This window comes from Gekko japonicus, unplaced genomic scaffold, assembly GCF_001447785.1.
Source record: "Gekko japonicus isolate JY-2015 unplaced genomic scaffold, Gekko_japonicus_V1.1 scaffold622, whole genome shotgun sequence".
NCBI classification, from domain to species: Eukaryota; Metazoa; Chordata; class Lepidosauria; order Squamata; family Gekkonidae; genus Gekko; species Gekko japonicus.
The window spans coordinates 375,384-398,634 of record NW_015175988.1 but is presented as its reverse complement, the minus strand read 5'-3'; the positions used below and the strand labels follow the sequence as shown (position 1 = coordinate 398,634).

At 46.9% G+C, this 23,251-nt stretch overlaps 1 protein-coding gene across 2 annotated transcripts in view; it reads right to left on the bottom strand.

The window, feature by feature from the left end:
- The window catches only part of LOC107123144 (rho GTPase-activating protein 7-like), a 221,730-nt gene that overhangs the window by 33,492 nt on the left and 164,987 nt on the right, over positions 1-23,251 (bottom strand). Inside the window, exons 1-2 of one of the 2 annotated variants that reach the window (XM_015426331.1) lie at positions 23,013-23,159; positions 4,506-4,577 (exon numbers count right to left, since the gene is read on the bottom strand). In XM_015426331.1, coding sequence (XP_015281817.1) covers positions 4,506-4,577; positions 23,013-23,079 — 139 coding nt within the window. In that variant the 5' untranslated portion in view covers positions 23,080-23,159. Of the gene's footprint in view, positions 1-4,505; positions 4,578-23,012; positions 23,160-23,251 lie in introns of those variants that run through there. The other variant, XM_015426332.1, reaches the window with a different exon arrangement.

Sequence of the window (23,251 nt, the reverse complement as noted above, 5' to 3'; positions counted from 1 at the left end):
AAGGAAGGAAGGAAGGGAGGGAGGGAGGGAGGGAGGAAGGGAGGAAGGAAGGAAGGAAGGAAGGAAGGAAGGAAGGAAGGAAGGAAGGAAGGAAGGAAGGAAATATATGGGGGGAGGGGGAGAAAGGTGGAAAGAAAGCAAGGGGAAGGGAAGACGGATCGGGGAAGCATGTCTTCCCTTCGCTTCCCTAGCCGCCCTGATGAGAGCTGCACAATGTGTGTGAAAGAGCTGCATGCGGCTCCCGAGCCATAGTTTGGCCACACCTGTTCTAGAGACTGTCCCCAGAGAGCCAGCATGATACAGTGGTTACAGCGTCATACTAGGATCTGGGAGATCCAAATTCACATCCCTGCTCTGCCACGGAAGCTTGCTGGGTAATACTCTCTCAGCCTAACCTACTTCACAGGGTTGTTGTGAGGATAAAAGAGAAGGCAGAAGAACAACGCAAGCTTTGGGACCCCCATTAGCTAGAAAGGTGGGGTACACATGAAAATAAAATTTAAAAAATACAATTTAACTGTAGTGCTTTCCTCGGGAAGGTGTCAGCATCAGCTGAACAGATCCCCGAGATCCAGTTTAGCATTTATGTTGCCCGTTGCTGACAAGCTAGCCATTCCAAAATTACTGGAAATAAATAGAGGGAAGGCAAAACAGATGGCTTAAATGGATATCACAACAGGCTAATGCTGTTAGAAGGAATGAGCTGAACAGAAGAAGAAGGAAGCTACTAGAAGCTTCATGTTGTTTTTACCTCTTTTAAAAATGCACTCAGTTAGGCCTGTGTTCATGATGAATGCAGCCCACCAGCAACGTATGGTGACCCACAAAGGACTGGATAAGCCTTCTGTTTGTGCTATCTGTCTGGGACGGCAAAAGCCAGGTGGTTCTTGAGCACCTGGCAGGCTACAGTGCATGGCTGGTGGGCTACATTTGGCTTCACAGGTCGTGCAGGCCTGTCTTAGATAAACATTTGAGGAGAGCAAGCAGAAAGTAACAATGCTTGGCTGATGACTGGGAAGTTACAGTTGCTCTGCAGCTGCAAACAGACCAATCTAATTTACCTCCCGTTACAGCTTCTCGAATGGCAGATGGATTTGGATCCTGAATAGGGCTGCCAAGTGGGGGCGGGGGGCAGGTAACCCCCCGCTTTGGAGGCTCGATTTCCGCCGCCGCAGAATCGGGCCCCGGGGCCGCCCCCCCAAAGCGCAGCGTGGCTGCGTCATTGGAGGTGACGCAACCACGTCACTCACGTTGGGGGTGTGGCCCTGATCGTTGGAGGGAAAACTCTATGGTTTTCCCTCCGATGATCGGGGCCACGCCCTCAACATGAGCGACATAGCGCGTCACTTCCTGTGATGTGCTGGCGGCGCGCACGCGCGCATCGCCGGAGAGCTCCCAGAGCCCGGCGAGGCTCCCCTGCCGCCAAGGTAAGTAGACTTGGCAACTCTAATCCTGAATGGCTTGCGCAGCCAGAAGTCACACTGCTACACTGATCGACTTGAAATATTACAGGAAGGGTTTTATGCATGCTTGAAAAAGTGCTACTTCATGCTTTCATTAGGGCCAACCAGAATTTGTGATAGGCCGTCCCAGCATGCCAAGTGCTTGTTAAGAAGGGGAAACCAGTTCTCCCATAAGAAGAAGGGATCCTCATTCATGGACAATGGAGCCCCCACCGGATCGTTAAAGAAGATTGAATTGCCCTCTAGTATCCTAGTTCCATCATTATGATTGGCTGTCTAATAAAGACCATCCATTGGTCCTGAAGCCACCTAAGGTAACAAATTGCAGAACTCTGCTTAGGTCCAATCAGACCTTCTGTATATTTTACACTGTATATAGTTTACTACTGGAACTGTATAAATTTGAGTGCCGCTCTTTGCAGAGCAGTCCTGAGCTGAGCAATGTTTTGAATAAAGGCTTTCTTCGTTGACCATCGTCTCCTGCCTTCAATACCTAAAAGAAGAGACTGTGTTTCATGTAGTGCTCGTCTTAATGAAACTCTGTGCTCTGTGTTTTGTTTCACCGACACCAATGCTTCAAGTACGTGAACATTCCTATGACAATCAGGACAGATTTAAAACCACTAGCTTAGATTTAAATTCACTAAATGCACTGAAATACGCAATTGTAGCAAAATCAGACAGAAAGAATCAAGGGCGGGGAAAAACCAAATCGAATGAACTACCTCATGCCTTTCTTCAGTTAGTTGAGGAACTAAGCCTGGTGGATATATGGAGAGTCAGAAATGGGAATAAGTTAGATTTTACTTATTTCTCCTCCCATCATCAATCATGGTCCAGGATCAATATGATCTGGGCCTCTAGTACGACCCTTACAGATGTTACAGGAATAGATATTCTTCCATCGACCTTCGCAGATCACTGCCCCATTGCACTAGAATTTCAAGACACTCCCACAGCCAGTGTGGTGCAGTGGTTAGAGTACAGGAGCAGGACCTGGGAGAGCTGGGTTTGAAAGCTTCCTTGCCTCCCCCCATTCAGTGGACCAGGCACTCTGTCTGAGCCTAACCTACCTCATAGGGCTGAAGTAGAGATACAATGGCGGAGGGATGAACCAGTTAGTTTACCGCAAAGGTGGCGTTAAAATGCAAAAAAACAAAAGCAAAGACAGTGAAATACATATCAGACGATATGCTTTGTAAGGCCAGACTAGATGTATCCTGCCAGCAAATGCATGATAATAAGTCAATCGCTAAGAGATAAGGAGTCCTCAGATGCAGATAAGCCCGGCTGTTTATTTTGCTGAGGGAATGTGGATTGGAAGGGAAGGAAGTAGCGACTGCGGATGTGAGCACAAGCAAGTAGAGCCCTGGGAACCTTCAGAGGAAAATCAGCATGCAAACAGAAAGGGCCGCCTCTTTCTCAAGCAATCTGAACTCATGCTTGAACAATTTATGACCCTACAAACCAAATGCAGTCTGCTAGCCATGGGCTCATCCTTTTTTTTTTTTAAAGCATACTTTTGTACAGTGCCTAGTTGCTAGGCACTTATTAAATAATCGTTACCTGTGGCAAACTGTCAAGGGATCAATAAAGTTGTCCTTGGAAAGCAAAAACAAGGGGTTTGTAGCAGGCAGGCTGCAATATATGTCTGATGGGCTGAGTTGATTTATTGGTTTACTTCAGCTTTACTCCACCTTTGGGGGGGGCACAGTGGCTCCCTTCATCCTCCTCTCCTCCATTTTATCCTCACAACAACCCTGCGTGGTAAGTCAGGCTGAGACTGTGTGACTGGCCTGAGGTTCTAGAAATTTTGCACACTGGCAGAGCAAAGAAATCAGCATTCACAAAGGCAAATGTGTCCAAGCACAGGATTCTGAACAATGGAGCTGAACAATAGCTACAGCTACCCGGCACACAGATTTTTTTTTTAAAAAAGACTCCTCTTGGCACTGTGTCAATCCCACATGTGAGGAACATAATAGAAGGAAATTCAGTTCCTAAACAGATAAACAAAAGAATTGCCAAGTGCTGTCCCTGCAAGTGCGATTATCGCCCCCATTGCCAATGCAGCTGCAAATTTAAAGCCCATTTCCATTGCTTGTCAAGAATGCCTGCTTAGCAGCCTCGGTCTTTGCTTCCAGTGCTGTAAATAATGGCCCACCTCTACGCAGTTATAACTTGCAGATGTGTAGAGACGCTGGGGTTGGGATGTTCCATCCCATGGCAAGAAAGCTTCTGAGCCACTCCATGGGACTTTACAACCCTAAAGTAATTACGCGCTTCCTTATGCTTTTCATCTTAATCAACATCAGTCCATTCTGTTTTGTTTAAAACAAAACCTTGATTCCTGTAAGTCCTTATACAAACATCACATCTTTGGGCTAAATAAAAATGGAAGTATATCCCCTGTGCAGAAATAGTAGGTGTCCCGGCTTCATAGGTATCCTAGCCCTCTCTCCAGACCTCCCTGTATTTATCAAGGTTAGCAGATCAAACTTCAGGGTGCAGGAATCCTCACACTAAAAGGGCCTTATCATTTACATTGTCTCTGTGATTAGCAATAAGAATAATTAGGTGTGTGGCCATGGAACCCACAGCTACCCGAGGGCATTGGGTGTAAAACGGATTTACCTGATTTTAATCCCACCCTTCCTTCAAGGAGTTCAGGGTTGGGTGGTTTTTTTTTTTTGACTTTTTTATTCTCACATCAATTTTATTCACCATTTTATTCTCACATCAATCCTATGAGCTTGGTTAGGCTGAGAGCCAGTGGCCTTGTCAACAGTAGTAAGGCCCTAGATGCAACCTGGAGATCTCATTTGAACACAGGAAGTTGCCTGATACCAAAGCAGAGTGGCAGTGGTTCTCCATGGTCTGAGCCAGAGGCCTTTCATATAAGCCACTACTTAGTCCTTTTAAATGGGATTGAACCTACAAACACCCAAAATGCACACATGTGCATCAGTGCAGAGGATGAAATGTTTCAAGGACTAACTAACAGTTCAGCCCACCTCAGCCCTGAATAGTGATCTTACTTACCTTCATAGAGCTGAGCATACTGTGGGAACCCTGCTGCCCGGAGCCAATCGCATGCTTCCTTGGCCTCAATTTCTGAAAAATAAGGAGGATGCACATCATAAATGATGATTTGCAAAGCACAATGCATTTAAATTCAAGGAAGAACTTTAGCGAAATACCACTTATTCCCAAGCTTCAGTATCCCAGGTTTTTATTTCATCTTCCATATCCATGGCTTTACAAAAGCACTCTAATTCCATCAGCCCCAGCCAGATGTGGCTAAAATTATGCTCAGCTTCATATACTTAATGGCTGCACTCCAGAGCATGGGCACATTAACAGGCTTCTGCTGCAAGCTACAGCTTACAAAGGTCCACAAGCTGGGGCTGCAGTTCATTGCCCAGTAAACAATGGGAGAGCCTGGCTCAGGGCTACACTGCCGGCTCAGACGTCTTTGTAAAAATAAACCCTGGCAAAACTAAATGGGTGCCATTATTAGATAATGCAAGCTAAATTAATACCACTAAAAAACCCTTTTAAATAAAAATGTCTTATTTCAGCATTGCGTGCATGTTTTGGTACAAGTACTTTTCAGATTGAAATACCTAGCAAAGCTAATGCCCAAGCCTTCCAGATCATGTAAATAATACCACTGGACCTAAATCCTAGGAACAACAGACACATTGTGTTACAGTGCACTCAAGCACACATTTACTACCCAAGTTAACAGCAGAGGAGCAGTGGAGGTCTCCAAGGTATTTATGAGTTACTCAGTTTACATACAGTTTATTTGCTCCAGCTCCACTTTCTTTCTCTTGCGCTTTGCCCCCGCAAAAATATACTATTTGGCAGGATCCAACCATTCACAAATATGCATGTGAGGCCAGGAGAAAGGGAGTATGTGCCGATCCTTCAGTTACATGCTCTGTTTTCATATCAAGCATGCCAATTCGTCTAATTAATTCGGATTCTCCTCCCAGAATTCAGACCAAGGTTGACATGTCAAAATCTGGATGAGCTGGAAGCAAATTAAAAGCTCTAGTTGATCTCTCCGGAGCCTTGGTTGTACTGCATCTCTCACAAAGGTGCAAGCCAGAACTTAATGGAGATTTAAGTTCCATCCCAACAAAATACTTCTATATGAGTGGGTGGGGTGGGGGAATCTTTGTTTTCCTTTTAACTAAAATGAATACCGGCCAGGCTGTTCTGATGCCTGTCTGGGAAGCTACAGTACTAACCTAAGGAAGCCACGTCTTGCCAGGATTCAGACTCACAATGGCTCTTGGACCGATATCTTGAAAGGAGGTCTGGTGGAGATTCTCTGCTTATCAGTCACTTCAGCCAAGGAAGCCTCCATGCACCAGTATGGCAGGAGTAGGGCGGGTGATATTCCCCATACCTTCTAAACTGGCTGGGCTTACTTATTGGTCTGAGCGACCTCGGCTGCAATCACACACGCCTTTAGATCCAATATAGCTGTGAATGCCTGACAGATCTAAAGGGCACGATCAGACAGCAACATTTGGGAAGCGTCCCGCAATTGTCTGCAGAAGCGGAGTTAAAAGACACAGGGGAAGGTCCGGTAGTAAACGGGTTCCAACGGGCCAGGGACGGACTTCTCCCTGTCTGATCGAACAGGCATGCACTCATGCTGTTAGGATGGTCTGATCAGGCCATTCCGGCTTTGTGCCATTCCCCCCCCCTTCGCAGTATGTGCATCATTGCATACTCCATAGGGGGCCCTCAGTGCAGTGGTATGATTCCTTGTTTATGCGCATGGGAAACAAACACGCCCCCCCAAAAGAACGACTCACCCACAGTTGCATCTGATCACACAGTGACGAGCTGCGCCCGCTGTTACAAAGGGCTGTGTGATCTCGCAACTGCAGGTCAAATTCCTCCGGAGGAGATAGCCTCACTTTCCCCTCCGCTTCAACTGGTGTGTGTGACCACAACCTTGGAGACTCCCTCTCACTTTAGACCACTTTTGCTTTGCTCGCTTTCTGCCCTCACCACATCTCATTCTCGACCAGGAACCAGGTTGGAGGGCAACACTATACACGATGGTATGGCGGAATCCCTTCTTCATAAAGTTCTACCCAGGGCTCTTTTTGTAGAAAAAGCCCAGCAGGAACTCATTAGCATAATAGGCCACACCCAACAGCAGGAACTCATTAGCATATTTGGCCACACCCCTGACAGCACAGCTCATTAGCACATTAGGACGCACCCCCATGTTACCAGAAGTGTGGTTATCCAGCCACACCCACCTTTTGCTTGTTATTCTGTTGACCTTGTTTGTTGTCAAAACCCAGGGCCTTTTTTGTAGCAGGAACTCCTTTGCATGTTAGGCCACACACCCCTAATGTAGCCAATCCTAATGAGTTTCTGCTGTTGGGTGTGGCCTATAATGCTAATGAGGTTCCTGCTGGGTGTGGCCAACTTGGGAGCCAGCCGGAACTCCGTTCCTATGCGTTCCTGCCCCAAAATAGCCCTGATGGTATGGCAGAATCTCTTCTTCATAAAGTTCTACCTGAATACATGTTGTTACGGATTGACTATTTTCAGCCAGCTCTTCTGGCTGAGTTTCATTTAGCCAGACACACTCGTTCTCCTCTCAGCTTGTTAGCTGCCAATGCCCAACTGCTCTCTTAACTGCTGCTTTTCAACGGTTTCTACCCAACGTTCTGTCAGCTTTCATTGGTCCCTCTTAAGGGAGAGGTGGAACCTAACCTGTTTAGAGCTGTTTTTAATCCAAGACCAGCAATAACCACATCTGGAAGAAAAACCAGTACAAGACGGTGTTACGGAAGGAGAACATGGATGGGGGTGGGGTGGAGAACAAGCTCTCACCTCTCACCCTTCCTGCACTTAAAGCTTCCCCACCCCCATTTACAGGGAGGGGTAGAATGGATTCTGTTCGGGGCTGTGTAACCAATACATTTAGTTTGGCCCTGACAGCAAGAGGCAAATTTGCCCGCAACAATTTCAGTTCTAGGTCAAGTTCCCAGAGCAGAGTTTAGAGGTCTGACATTGAGGCCTACTGTGAGCCACAGAACTGAACTGCAGTGAAAGAAGAGTTTGTATACCAGGAGGTCCTGTCCTTTTAAAGGGAAATTACTAAACAGGGAAATAATATTTATGTTCTGTTATTTTGGAACAAGCACTACTCATAAAAACTCATGGGGAGAGAGCAGCAGAGAAGAACTGGGGGGGGGGAATGCAGAGATGATAAACCAGGGAACTCTGGAGCAGCTGGATTAGACGTGATCTCCTCTGAAAGTCAATACCAGTAATTAGCCTGGCCCATAAATTGTTGAAGCCTCATTTATGACAGAATGGGAAACTATAAAAATGATTTCCACGTAAGAAAGCCAAACTTAAAAATCCAGCTGTCAGTAGCAATTTTCTAGAACATCCTCTTCTCTTTATCACATACTCATTAGAGTTAAGTGGATCTTTTTAAAACTAAAAATGAATAAATTTTAGAGAAAACCAAAGCCAACTGCTTGGCAGCTAGGCAACACCCATAATAGCTTGTCTTTTCAAAACATGCCCCAGCCCTAGCCCAAATTATGTATATACTGACACCCGAACTTGGCTCTTGATAGTCAGTGTTTTGAAATATACATTTTAAATTAGCCTATAAGACATTAAACGATATTTGAAGCCCAAACATTTTTCTTCTTGCTCAAAACCATTTTGCATAAGATGAATATTAACCTGCCAGTCAGTCAGATTTTACTTCATTAAAGAGATAATGGTGAATGGTCAAATGCTTACTGTTTATCCACTCTTCAGCCCTATTCGATCTCTTTAACAGACCAGGGCAAAAAAGTTAACACAAAAATTATGAGAGAGTTGGCAAGACACATTGATTTGAAACTTTAATCTCCCCCCCCCATAATTTTTTAAAAATAATAATAGAAGAATAAGAAGAAGAAGAAGAACAGAAGAGATTGGATTTATACCCCGCCCTTCACTACCCAAAGGTGTCTCAGAGCAGCTTACAAACTCCTTTCCCTTCCCCCTCCCCACAACAGACACCCTGTGAGGTGGGTGGGGCTGAGAGAGCTCTGACAGAAACTGCTCTTTTCAAGAACAGCTCTTATCAGAACTATACATCGATGGATGCATAATAGTTAAAGCACATCTTGTGGCCAAAGCCATGGGCTGCAGCCTTCCAGCTGAATGTGCAGGCCATCAAAGGGGCTGGGAACTCTCTTTTTGCCTAGTATCTAGCACTGCCTAACTTTTCTATTCCTATGCCATAATGTCAGCATGATGCATTTTGCTTCATGGCCTGCAATTTGTGTCTAGGTCACAGCATATGTGTTTTGGCAAAACTGAATTTTCCTGAAAAATCAGGTCATATTTATAGTGCTGCAAATCCATGCACAACAAACCTGTCAGTAAGCTCCTCCCTCCCTCCCTCCAAACTATTCAACCCATTTGCCTCTTAAAAATGAAGAACTGCTTTTTGCAGGGTGTACTGCAAGGTGAGATATGCACAGAAGCTGGAATCAAAACAGCCTAATTCCTAGCATTGGTGGGCACACTTAAGTCCGTTGCTTTCAAAGCGTTTAGGCGTACGTAGGTTTGGACAGGTTCAGGCGGCAAGACAAATACCTAGAATTTTATGTTCGAAATATGCTCTTTCTATATCCTTTTAAGACATGCCAGGTGACTAGGATCACAGTTGCAGGCCTCAGCAACACATTCACTATACTATGGTCCCGTTCACACGCGGCTATTTGGTCCGGGAGCGGGACAGTTCGGGGCCGGATCAAACCGGCGCGATCACACCACCACATCTGGGAAGCGTCTTGCTTCCGTGGCCGAACTGTCCCTTTCCCGGGATAAGCCGGCGCAAACTAAATCACCTATCTAGGTGGTTTAAAGGGAAGCGGCGCGGCAACGGGGCGTTTGATCGCCGCCGCTTCCCTGCGCCGGCTCAACCCCGGCCCGGATCCGAACTGTGCATGCCCGGACATGCGCAGTTCGGCCGGCCCCCGAGTAGGGCGTGTTTTCTCCCCGGCGTTTGATCGTGCCGGGGAGAAAAGGCGGCGCGGCCGGGGGATCCGTGAGATCCCGCTGCGCCGTGTCAACATTGGCGCGGCTTTTAAAAGCCGCGCCTTTTCCCCTGCGTGTGGCAGGGGCCTATAGTGACTATGGTGTGTCAACACTGCATCAAAGCTCCACAGCACAACAGGAGCTGGAGGTCTTGCCTTTCTGCAAGGTTGCCAGGGCAACCCTAAAGGCAAAGTCTCACGAGAGTTCAATAACTATTTTGATTGCCTGTAAACCCACTGAATCCAGTGGGTTTAGACAGGAGTATTTTTGCATAAGATTACACTGTTTGTCACCTTATGCGCCTGTAATGTATCCTAGATACATACGGAGACTGCAGGAACCCCTTTTTTGGGGGTGTCTGGGTTTTTTGGGCCACATTTTGGCAGTTACGGAAGGAAAAATCAGATTTTTTTTGCATTTCTGGAAGCTCCCCCAGATATGCAGATACGCCTGGCCTTGATGTGTAGACTTTGCTATCCAGTTGGCAGCAAGGACTTTGAAACTAGATACAGTGATGCTTCCTGTGGCACTAGGACAAGCCGGCCCAAACAGAAGTTAAAAATAGGTATTCCTAAGCCTCTCTTGCTGTTGTTTGATCTGATAATATCTTGGCTGGTTTGAATGAACACTTATCAACTTAAACACAGTATATGTTCCCAACTCATAGCCAGTATTGTAGAAATAGAAGATACTCTGACTGACAAGCCTCAGAAACCCTTTCTGAGAACCTGGATAGAAATCTACTGTCTCCAGCTAGCATTAGTGAATAGGTCCCTCGCTCTGTTCTGCTACTGCCATCCATTCACTGCTGTCCCCAATCCATCTTGCAGCTACACTTAAAACAGGAGTAGAGATTTTGACCAAGCACCAAGTTGAGAGGAGGAAAGGACTTAAGGCCCTGGATAAGGTGCCTTCCACGTTCACTGAGTTAAAAACAGCTGAATTCCATCTGCTAAAAACCAAATATTTACCAACAAACAAAATTAAAATGATCACAGGGGTCAAAAACAAGAGGCCAATAAATCTGACACCTGTGTCCCAAGGGCTCTTCTCAGCACTCCTAATTTCTCCAGTCTGATGAACACCCTGGTTGGCCAATTAACACGAAAACTTTGCACGCATCAATAGTTAAGTCTTACTAACACACACGCCTCTCCTTTTCCACTGCTTCTTGCCAAACATTGTTGGGTACATTTTTTTCTTCCTTCACAGAGCTCCTCCTTCATTCTTTTCCCTTAATTAGCAGCAGCGCATGGGGCTTTCCCAGGAATTAAATTTGCTTTCTAACAAGAAAAAAATCCTAGAAGGCAACAAAGTATTAAACCATTCAAATGTCTGATGATGATGCTTAAGAAGTTATCTGCCCAAACATGGGAAGGGATTTTTTCCCCCCAGAGCCACACAGAATGGTCACAAGCCTCATCACAAAAGGAAAGGGAGCTCCCGGTCGCCCGCCGAAGGCAATGGCGACCGGGGGCTGGTTTGCCGCCGCGGAGGAAGGCGGGGCGGCAACGGCGTCGCAGCGCAGCGCTCTGAGATGTGGGTGGGGAGGAGCCAGCCTAGTTAGGCTCCGTTCCGCTCCCGCCCAGGGCAGTTGCAGAATAGTGCAGGGATAAGGAAGCGGAAAATGGTGAGCACCTTAAGCTGTTCCTTGTTTTGGGAACTGGGGGGTCTTCAGGAACGGCCTGCGGGTTATTAAGGCCCAGGGCGGTGAATGATGATTCCCTCTGGGAACCTCTTGGGTAAGCTCCTCTCTGCAAGCTGTATGGTTTCAGGGGTAGGCGTTCCTGGGAGGCTACCAGTGGCTGGGCTGCTGGCTGCAAGCCAGATTAATGGCTCAAGATTGGGGTTGGTGGCTCGCCCACATATTAGACAAGGGGACTGGTCATCCTGACACCTGCCTTGTCTGTTCCACTGCTTAGAAAATGCTCCCTTGCCGTTTTTTGGTTAATAAACTGTTATATAGTTAATAAAGTGGCCCTTGTTTGATCCAAACTGTTGTCCATCTCATTATTCCGAGTGGGGGGGGCAAACGATTACCACCAAGTTTAAATTCTATCGTGCTTCCAGAAGCACCATGGAATACGTCGATTTTAGCCCTTTCATTTATGTATATAGAAACAAACACAGCGCTGGTTGGGCCTCCAGGGTACCTTTAAAAATGAGACGCAACAACTAAAATAACTTAATCACAGACCATCAAGAAGAGCTTCACAATTAAATAATTACTACCTACTTAGGGTTGCCAGTAGGGCTGCCAGAACCCCAGTTTGGGCAGAGATTCCCCTGGTTTTTCAGGCTTCTGCCCGTTGTTGGCCAGTTGGGGAAGCCCTGTCTCCAACCTGATGATGTCATGCAGAAGTGACACCATCACATCAGGATGTCACGTGGCAAATGCTCTACTCTTTGGGGAAAACTCTACGGTTTTAGGCCAAAAAAATGCACAGAGTTTTGCCCAAGATGCAGAGCGTCGCCGCGCAATGTCCCCGACGTGATGACGTCACTTTCGCTTTCCACTTCCCCTAAGGGAGCAGAATGACACTTTTTATTCATCTTCACAATTTCCCTTTTACTGCTGTCACCTTCCCTTCTCTACCAGAAGCTTACAATTGCTGTGATCCTCTGGTGCGCCTGTACTGTACCAGGTTTTCATGAAAGGGTTCTTGGTTGAAAGATCCTGCCAGAGAAAACCATGCCCAGCATAAAGCTAAGGAAATCAAAGGTGTGGCTAGGTTTGAAGGGGAGGGAACTGCAAAGTTTCTGAAAAGATGCTACAAAGCTTCCTTTTTTTGTTTGATCAGAGAAGACAGACAGGGTTGGGGGCAAGGTCCTGGAAAGTTTTTATTTATTTGTAGATGTATATACCATGTTTTCCTCCTCCACAGGGACCCAAAACAGCTTACAACAACATGATCCTCCGCTCTGCCATTATACTCACAGCAGTAATGCTGTGAGGTATTCTAAGTGGACAAAGAGTGACTGGGCCCAGGTCATGCAGTAAGCTTTCTTGGCAAAATGGGGACCCGAACTGGGGTGCCCCAGATCCCAGTCCAATGCTACACCATGCTGGCTGTTTTAATCATAAGCAGAAGGAATACGTGCAGGATATAGAAGCATCTGAAAAGCAAGGAAGAGGAGGGACAAAAATCTGGGACAGAAGTGTGTTGGCTTGACACAACTGTAAGAAGCCCGCCTCATTAAAATGCTCCCCTCACGTCAGTCAACACCCTAGCTTGATACCAGAATGGCATCAAGAAGGATGCTTCGGTGCTTTCACACGTGCTAAATAATGCTGTTTCAACCCATCTGCAAGTGGATTTTGACATTTCACACAGTAAAATCCAGTTGCACATTGCACTGAAAGTGGATTGCAAGTGTGTTATCTAGTGTGCGCGAAAGCAGCCATTTCTCTCAACAAAGACATGCAAAGGATAGAAAAAGAGTATCGAAGCAATCCAGGAAAAAATATATGACATTCCTAAATCCATTTGAAGAGTGGGCATAAACATCCCTGTATGATTCAACACAACTTTGGGATGCCTTTGCACCAGGTGCAGCTAATAGGCATCTCCACAGATGCATTTTAAAGCAGCTGCTTTACCAGATTTTGCTCACACTGACGACATGCAGGAGAATTCTCAGATTTGTTAGTACAACCAGATTAGCAATGAAATTTACATCCTGTATGATGATAAAAAAATATTTATTTATGACTCTGTGGAATTACCCACTAAGTGGTCCCATACGTAGAAAAGAAACGACAAAAGGATGAGAATGTGTGCTTTTCTCTGATCCTTGGTTTAGCACTATTAGATTTATTAACAGTGACAAACTCTCAAGAACCCATTAATCTGAGCCGTCCTGTTTTGTTTCTTAACAGAGAGTATGCGAGGAACTTCCGTTATTTATGTTTCCTGCATGCAGGACACACAAATAATCTGGTGTTTCATTCCTTTTCCCAAAAAAGGGACTGTGGGATTTTAAAAAAATAAATAAATAAAAATCCACTTAGTCTAGGATGAACACATCAACGTGTGTGTATAGATTCAGGTGGGTAGCCGTGTTGGTCTGAAGCAATACAACAAAGTTTATGTCCAGTGGCACCTTGAAGACCAACAAAGTTTAATTCAAGGTATAAGCATTTGGGGGGATTCACAGGCACATAAAAGCTTGTGCCCAGAATTAAACTTTGTTGGTCTTAAAGGTGCCATTGGACACAAACGTTGTCCTACAATGCTTATAGTACCCACTTGGTAAACTGACTGTCTCACAAACCTGCTTAGTAGTGAGGAGACTTACGACTTCCCTCACTTTCTAAGATTTCCCACAATTCTTTATCCTTTTGCCACTTGTTAGGATGCTACCAAAAGCCCATAATACTCTGAGGCAAGCTTGGTCAACTGTGTCAGCCTGCCGAGAGTTAAAGAGTGGGTGTGTGCTTGAATGCACGAGAAAACAACAATTTATACTGAATCAGACAAATGGTTTACTGAGCTCTTCTATTCACAGAGTGGTACATTGCCAGATTCTTAACTATCTCATGTAGGTCATCCTAGTGAATAGCATCACTTTTAAAAGACTGATGGGTTTGTACTAAGAGTGCACATAGTTGTACTGTATACCAATTTTACCATGATGAATCCTCATTAAGGTGCCTGGGAGGGAGGAGGCAACATTGCTGGTGCGTGAAGAACATTACATGTTACAGTCAAAGGAGTACAGGACCTTACTTCTCTGTTCCTTTCTCTGCCTCCTAGTCTACCCATTTGAAATAATCTAGTCCTCTGTAAACACTCAAGAAAATAACATCTAGCAGGAATAGCAGCTTCCCTTCTCAGATGTTCCAGCCACATCTTCAAGGATCCACAGAAATACTGAGATTAGCCAGATGAGTTTCAGCAAGTGACAACAGAAAAGGCGAGAAAGCACTACAGACAAACTCATGACCCTTCAAAACGTGTTTGGCCAAAGAGGCCTGAGATATAAAATATAATTATTTCAAGAATAAAACAGAACAGCAGCCTTCTGCACTTCCGCTGAAACCAATGAGACTTTCCAGTAGATATATTTGTGACTGAGGTACAGGACTAGCTATTGGTATATCATCCAGCTGTCTCCCCAGGTAATCTCAAAATGTTGTTACAACAGCTTGGAGCCAATTCTCAAGCCTTGTCCTACTGGATAGAATACTAGACACAATGGGTGCGTTCAGACGGGGCATTTGCAACGGAATAGGTGCCAGTTGATATCGGTGAACTTACCGGCTCCCTAACCGTTGCAAAGCCCTTTAAACTGTTGTACTCTGCCACTAGGTCCCCAAGTGGTGGTATCCTGAGTACAACTGTTGTAATCGGTTTACCCCCGTCTGATCGCTCTCCACCAGTGTCTAGCCACTTCCGTTCGGAAGCCCAAGGCTTCCAATTTTCGCCCGCCATTTTTTTTTTAGGTTGCCGATATGCGCTTGGGCAAAGCTTCGCCCCGACATTTGTTTTTTAAAATGTGAATGGGCATACAGTGATGGGCTCTGCTGTGAGGGAGGTAAGTGTGATTGCGTTTCAGCTGGCATAAACTGCACCAGTTCCAACCGGTACAGTTTATGCCGGCTGAAACGCCCCATCTGAACGCACCCAATGAGTCTCTGTTTGGAGCTCCTCACTGCCCTCTCCATCCTCTTTCCTCAACTGTTCTAGGTATGTTCTGATTCTTCAAGATGGCAGAAAAAGTTCAGACTATGGTATGGGGGGGGGGAGAATTCAGCTTTTGTGAGAAATCAAGGTCTCGTTTTTTTAACACTTCAAAGGCCAAGTTTTATTCCAGTCCAGGTAGCAGCAAAGATATAGTGTATCGACAACACCGGCAGAAGTTTCAGAAGGCAGACATGGCTGAGGAACTCCTGAGGATCAGAATGCTGTACTGTACAGAGGTGTGTGTGTGTGTTTAAAAGCCCAACCAGATATACCTGTGTTTAAAAGCCCAACCAGATATACCTACCATGGTATTCCAGACACATTATTATTCGAATGGTGGAATTTACAAGACTGTGAAGGAACAAACCAACAGTTGTGCATGTAGCCTTGGCCTAAATAAGAATAGCCCATCCCACCAATTCACAGCCTCTCTACTGGAAAAACAACAGCCTTCACATTCCTTGATATTTATCAGCCATAGAATCAAAAACAAAGACATCTTGACATCCTTAGCTTGACAGAATTATTTACAAGTCACTCTGACCCCTTGTAGATCAGGAATAAAGCAAGACATGCCTCTGGAATTGCTCAACTCACTGGGAGAAGTTTCCTAGAGACCCAACACAGATCCATGGATTCTGAGCTTTAAAATATCTAGAAAATTAGCTAAATTGCTGGTCAAGATTTTACCAGCTTTTTATTTAAAACAGATATACGGAGTAATGGGCCTGCCACAACCCAAGCAGCTGCAATTATTTTTGAAGTGGCCAATGATTCTGCAGAAGTGCAATGTCTGAGAATCCCTTGCAGTTGCAGAGAGGATGCTTGGGTGCATTGTGCAACCCTGGGTTGTGCAATACGGCCTCTTGGGTGTGGTTCACGTTGCAGTAAAGGTCAGGGATGATAGCATTTCATCGCCTCACATATCCTTGACAGTAATCCTGTGAGCAAGACATCTGATAATCCCTTCTTTTACACAGGGAGAAAATAGGAGTCAAGGGACAGTTTTGCTCTACAACTACCCCAAAAAGCCATGGCTAACCTGGGAGTCAAACCTGTTTCTCCCAGGTCTATTTGCTACTTTTAAAAACAAAGCTTGAGAAATGCAGTCCTAACCATGAATCTACAAATTACAGAGAATGGCAAGAGGCACGTATGTCTGTGTAAAATGGGGATTCATGAAACTCACTGCTGTGGGTGAAGTCTGCAGGTCCTACTTTGGACACACAGGAATGGTTTGGCCACATGAACACATGAAACCACCTTCTACTGAAGGCCAGACAACAGGCTGGGCTTTACATGAGTTCGGCCCAAATGGCAACTCCTGCATAAAAGGGCAGCAAGAGTCTGATTCAGATTGGGACCATGGTGGGAGATGAGGAGGAAAGAGGGGCACCTGCATTCTCCCCGTGCTATTTTGGGGAGCTGAAACAGCTCAGAGGTAGTGGTTGGCATTATTTGCCTACCCAGCTGCTGCACGTGCACTGAAAGCTGAGTCAGGTCACTGGTCTAGCAAGTTTAGAATTGTCTACTCTGTTTGGCAGCGGCTCTCCAGGGCCTCAGGTGGAGGTCTTTCACATCACCTGCTACCTGGAGATGCCAGGGACCAAACCTGGCACCTTCTCTACGTGCAAGGCAGATGCTCTACCACTGAGCCCAAGCTCTTGGTCCTAATTCTTGTAGGACATGTATTATTATCCTTCTCCAATATCACCACCATGGGGCAGCAACAAAGAAAATTCCATGCAGGACAGTTAGTATTGGATTTGGTTATACTCCTGTAATAAGCATAAAAAGGAAGGGGAAACATCTGAAGTTATTTTTATGCCTCTAGCTCTTCTGGCAATTTATGCAATGCAAGGGTGGGCCTAGCATTGTCTGGAGTCTGTCAGTTTGGCTGCATAGCCTCATTTCCTTCTTCCTGTTGCTAGCAAAGTATGAGAAACTCCTGTTTACAATACTGGACCATCCTGTGTGACACACGTCTTAGTCCCCTCCCCCCCATTCCCTTTCATAGGCCACAGGCTTCAGCTATCTCCTCATTGAAGTCTACGGGGAAATTCCAGAACCCTATGTTGACCTCCAATCAACCCAGGTGCTATCCCATCGATATTGTTTTACACTAAATACTCAGGACACAGAAGACATTGTGTTGAACCTCCTCTACAACACAGGTTCCAATGTGATATTCCTGCAAACATGGGCTGCCCCTTGGGCTTTGACAGAAGGGGCAGAGCCGTGTGTTAAACTGATATGGAAACATGTTAACCTGCCTTATACTAAACTAGACCCGTCACTCATTTAGCCTAGCCTTGAACATCCAAAATCCAGTTTATTCCCTAGAGATGCCAGGGGGTGGAAGCCAGGACCTTCTTCTACCTCTAAGGCATGAACTCTATTGCCCCTTTCTAGGTGTTACTCTTGTGGCTGGGTTGTCCCTTTTATATTAAGGCAAAGGGATCGTTCATATGGGTGAGGATTCTGCATCTATTTCAGGTACCACTGCGTCAGAACAACGGAATCTCATATGAATACAGGGGAACACTTTCAGCTTTTTAAATCAGTACTACTGTTTACATTCTGCATAGACATTCCACTCGGATTTCTCCGGCAAGAGACCCCAAGGCTAAAATGTCTGGGAAATCTTAGAAGGGACATCACTTCAATTTACTGGGGATTCATGAACTTCCATGCAAAAGTTCCTTTCAACATTTAACAGCCTCTCCGGAGTCTCATAAAACCAAAGGGCTTGTCAAAGGACTGTCGAAAGAGAACAGGAGAATGCGGCGACCTATTAATCTTCTCATGCCCAAAGTACTGATAAAAACCACCGTCAACCTGTACGCAGCCACTTTAGAAATCAGACCGAAGTGGGACTTAGCAGAACGACTGCGAGTAATGACTTTCAGGCACATCTGCGTAATGTTCATTCTTGCCATTCCCTGGGAACGGAATCATGTGCAGGGAACCACAATCCAGGCTTGTAAATAGCTCCTCCCTACAGCTAGAGCAGATGACTTCCACGGTGGGCAGCAGAGAACAGTGCAAGGCCTTCCTGGCTACTCAGCCAGTTGCCCCCTCCTCGACACCACCGCTCACTTGTTTTGGGGATGGCGGTGGGCAAAGCATAATGTGGTCAAATAACACCCAATTCAATGTATATAGGAGTGGCAGTATCAATTTCCAGGTTTTCCGTATATAGTATATGCAGGAGTGGCAGTATCAATTTCCAGGTTTTAGTCGGGAAGTCAAAAGTGTGCATCAGAGTCTACATATATCAAACCAGCCCCATTCAAACATTAAGCCCCTGCACGGACAGCTGGTGGGAACAGGTATCTTGCAAGATACCCCCAAAGGCAAGATTAAGAGACCTAGAAGTCAATTAGCTAAGGTGTAGATTAATGAATAGCCCAGGAACAAGCTCACTGGCCAGATGCATGCCAAATTCATCAAACCGTTGAGCAGATGACAGATGCTCATGCACCAAAAGCACTCCACAATCTGCTTGGCTATTATCTGCTTTCTAGTCCATCACAAACAGCATTGCACACGTAACCAGAGCTTGAATATCCCTACTTCTGGGAATTTCTTGATCCAGCAGAGACTCTCCCTGGATCCCACTTGCTCATGACATTTGTAATTGATGACCCTGATAAGGTTACAACTGCTCAGACCGCAAGCTCTGCACTTAGAAGAAAAAGAAAAGCAAATCCACTATTATTGCTAGATGAGGTGTAAGCCGAAACCTAGAGGCATACTGCTAGCAGGTAAAACATTCTGCCACACTGCCTGAAATTCCATCTCCAGAGAGTTGGGGGCAGAACTTCAGCTGAGCAAGGTCATCTCACAAGATCTCCTTTATTGCCTGGGGCCATTAACAATCTAGATCTCTGCATGACCAGGAAACTATTCAGGGCTAGGACAGACCGCAGCCCAGGTATTTACACAACAACCCCACTGCAGTTGCACAGGTTCCCTCCCTCCCTCCCACGGAGCAAACAGCTGCACCACAGGACCATTTCAGATCAGGACAACGGAATCAGGGAACAGCTCAAACCCTTCTCCCCTGTTTTGCCATCCCAAGCCAACAAGCAGCCTTGTATGGCTGTTGTTTTCAAGGAGAGAAAATATATATTCACAGATCTCTCAGAATTTCATCCAGTTAGAGCTCCGCTGTGTAGTCAATGGGCTGTGGACTGCACCCAGACTGGGATTTCTGATCTGTTTTTTGTTGTTGTTCAGTCGCACAGTTGAGTCCGACTCTTCGCGACCCCATGGACAAGATCTCGCCAGGCCCTCCTGTCTTCTGCCATCCTCTGAAGTTTGCTCAATCTCATCCTTTGCCGTCCCTGTCTTCTTTGACCTTCAATCTTTCCCAGCATCAGGGTCTTCTCCAGTGAGTGCTCCCTTCTCAAAGGGAAAAGTATTTGAGCTTCAGTTTCATTATCTGGCCTTCCAGGGAACAGTCAGGGTTGATTTCTTTTAGGATTGACTGATTTGATCTTCTTGCAGTCCAAGGGACTCTCTCCTTGAAAGGGATCAAAGGTTCTCCAGCACCATAGTTAAAAAAAATCTATTCTTCGGCGCTCGGCCTTCCTTATAGTCCAACTCTCACAGCCATACAGTGCACCCCTATCTCTCTCTCCGTCATGCGGAGCTTGGAAATGGTGTGTTTGTGCAGGGGAGGGGTCCTCATATTAAAGGGAAATCTGGAAACAAAACACGGGATATACATCTATGGCACATACCTTCTTCTTGATCATAGGGATTAGGGATACACTTTTTGGGTGATGTCTGCATAGTGTTTTCTTATGCCACCGATCTGGCACACTAGTGCAAAATCAATCGCAAGCACCTCTTCTTCAGAGACTAAACTCATTAATTCTGCTGTGCAGCTTCTGAAAGCCTGTAACAGACCCAAAAAGTGCGGCTCAACAGTTTAGGTTATCTATTTATATTTTATGAAAGGGCGAGGACAGGAAAGTTACATTCTGACACTGGAAAATTGAGCCTGGATCCAGCTTTTCTGCTGGTTAAAATAGGTGGTGGGGTCTCCCTTGATCATCCCAAAAGGCTACATGGGCATCACAGGACCTGCGGGGACAAAAACCAGATGGGATGGGCCCCGTAATAAGGAAGAGAATTTGGCGAGAGTGAGTAGAAACACTGGCTGTATCCAACACAGTTTCCCTATTTACAAAACTACTAAACATAAAAATGAACAATAAAAGCAACAGCAAAACCAGTCTTGGTTTCAAAATACTGTAAGCTATGCCTTACTTTGTTTCCATAAAGAAGTCAAACAAGACAACCAATGAACTTCTCGAAGGGGCCATGATGAAAAAGTCTCTGCTCTTTCACACCACCTAGTGCCTGATCCTTGAAACTGGACATGCCAGGGACTAGACCTGGGACCTTTTACATGCCAAGTGGATCCTTTACCACTATGACACGGCCCCTCCCACGTTTTTTGGGGAAGGAGCCATAATTTAGCAGGATAACACCTTCTTTGCAAGCATCACATCAGTACCAGATATCTTCAGTTAAAAGGCTCTTGGTTTTCAGGCAGGGCTCCTAGACTGACAGACAGTGAGCAAGACTTGCCAAGCTGGATCAATCCCCTGGCCCAGGAGAGGGCAAAAGTTTACTATGTTTAATTGTGACTTTGTCAGTGATGACAAGCAGCAAAACTATTTGCTAGTTGCTAGCATGCATGGGTGTTTAAAAGAAGGATGTGAATGCAAAAGGCAAGCTCCTTCAAAACAGCACTGAAGAGGGGTGGTAAATAACCTTTAATTTCCACATTATTACTTCATTGTGAATAACTTTTTCTGCCTAGAAGCAAACTGGGTACATCTAAAGAAAAAAATTACAAGGGTACCATATTAACAACCACTGATGAATACATGCATACTTTTAAGGGGGATCAGAGAGAGAGAGAAAAAAATCCTTAAAGAAGAACACTCCGCCTGCTCGACAATTAACCTAAATGTTTTACATCTAATTGACTGCTGTTCAGGTAGAGGGGCTCCATTAGCTTAATGGAAACATGTTCTTCACAATGATGCCGTAAGCGCGCCATTGGCAGGTCTGTGCGAAGGAAGGGAGGGAGGGAGGGTGGTACCCAAGGTAGCCAGACAACAAAAAGAATTTGTTTTCTGTTTGTGCTGGAAATACAAGGGATTGTTTATGACTGGCAGGGGGTGTTGCTCCTTGAAAGGGATCAAAGGTTCGCCGGATGACATCATCAGAGCCAGGCCACCACCGGGTTGGTGGGGGGAGGGAGGCATCTGGCTCCTAGGAGCCACCAGACTAATTATTGAAAACTTCAAAAGGGGACTGTTAGCTTCCTTCTCTTGGGCACTAAAAAGGGGGGGGGATCACACACCCTAATTTAACCCTTTCATCTTTGGCCTTTCCCTTTAACATCCCTCCCCAGTGCAGAGCTCCAAGCTGCTCTTGCACAGATGAATACCATCACAGAGAGCATTTTGGCATGAAATTGGGAGGGGGGGGAGGTCTAATCTAAAACACATTTCAAGGTAAGTTGCCCACATGGCTCCGGCCAGCCAAGGATCCGTCTTCTCTTTTTCCTCGGAACTTTTACATTACCTCCACTTGAGAAAACGTGAATGTCATTTCCTCAAGTCAATCTCACCGGTGGATTTTTAAAAAAAAAAACACAGAAATCGGTCAGGTTATGATATGCACAAAATGCTTTGCTTCGATGAAAAGGAGAAGACCGACTGGAAGAACAAGAAGATCGTCCAGCTTCCAAGGCGTCCGGGAGAAATTCCAAACACCGCCGGGTCCGAAACGCCGCCGCGGAGAAATCCAGGCGGGTGACACAAACCAGACGCCTCCACAGGCGCGCCAGAGCCTCCGCAGCAGAAGGAGGCGATCCCCCGCAGCCTTTTGCGCCTACGTGCAAAGATAAGGGTCTCCCTCCGACGGCCCTCCTCCGCTGCCCTTTCGACTCTGCCCGCCCGAGACCCCGACCCAGATTCCAGCCGCTGCAGCACCCCCGCCCGAGCAAAGGCTACGCCGGTCTAATCGCCCCATCTCCGGCAAGGAGCCGCCTCCTCCTTCGCCCCGGCTGGAACCTCCCCGGAGCCAGAGCGGGCTCGGCGCCCCAGCTTTCCGCAAGCGGCTCCGGGCAGCGATCCCCGCCGCAAACCGCAGCGTCGCCTTCGCTTCTCGCCCCCTCCAGGGAGGGCCGGGCGAAGGAAGCCTGGAGCTGCCCCCCGGGGCTCGGCCCCCCAGCTTCCCGCAAGCGGCTCCGGGCAGCGACCCCCGCCGCAAACCGCAGCGTCGCCTTCGCTTCTCGCCCCCTCCAGGGAGGGCCGGGCGAAGGCAGCCCGGAGCAGCCCCCCTCAGCCCACCCTTGCGTGGGGAGGAGGCTGGCCGCGGTGGGGCTCCCCGCCGAGGAAACGCGCCCTGGACACGGCTGCCCACCTTCCCATGCAGCAAGAGCCCCAGACGTTGCCGACTTCTCTGCCTCATCCCCCCTTTCCTTTCAATCGCTGCTTTCGTTGCGAAAGGTCACTTTTGAACCGCGTGAATACCGGAGAGCGGCTCCTCTGAGCGCGTACAGAGCGCCGCGGGCGAACGCCTGGCCCTGAAGCGGCGCAGCCAAAGGCGCCGCGTCCTCCCCAGTCTAGGCATTTCAAGGTTCAACACGCAGAAAAAGAGCAGCCGAAGAAACCGCTGGCTGCGGCGGCGGCGTTTCCACATCTGTAGGACCCCCGCCCCCCCAAGGCCCACTTACGTGTCAGAATCATGATCTCCCGCTTCTCTGGCCGCCTCGAAAAGAGACGCGGCGCGGCCAGCTGCATGCAAGGAAGCGGCGGCGTCCCAGGATCGCTCCTCGGGGCAGCGCCTCTTTCAGCTCATCGCAGCCTCCGCCGAACGCCGCCCTTCGCACTCGGCGAGCCCTTCAGGCGCCAGGCAGGCAAAGGCGGCGGCCGCTGCTGCTGCCGCTGCTGCTCCTCGGGCGGCTCCGGAGTC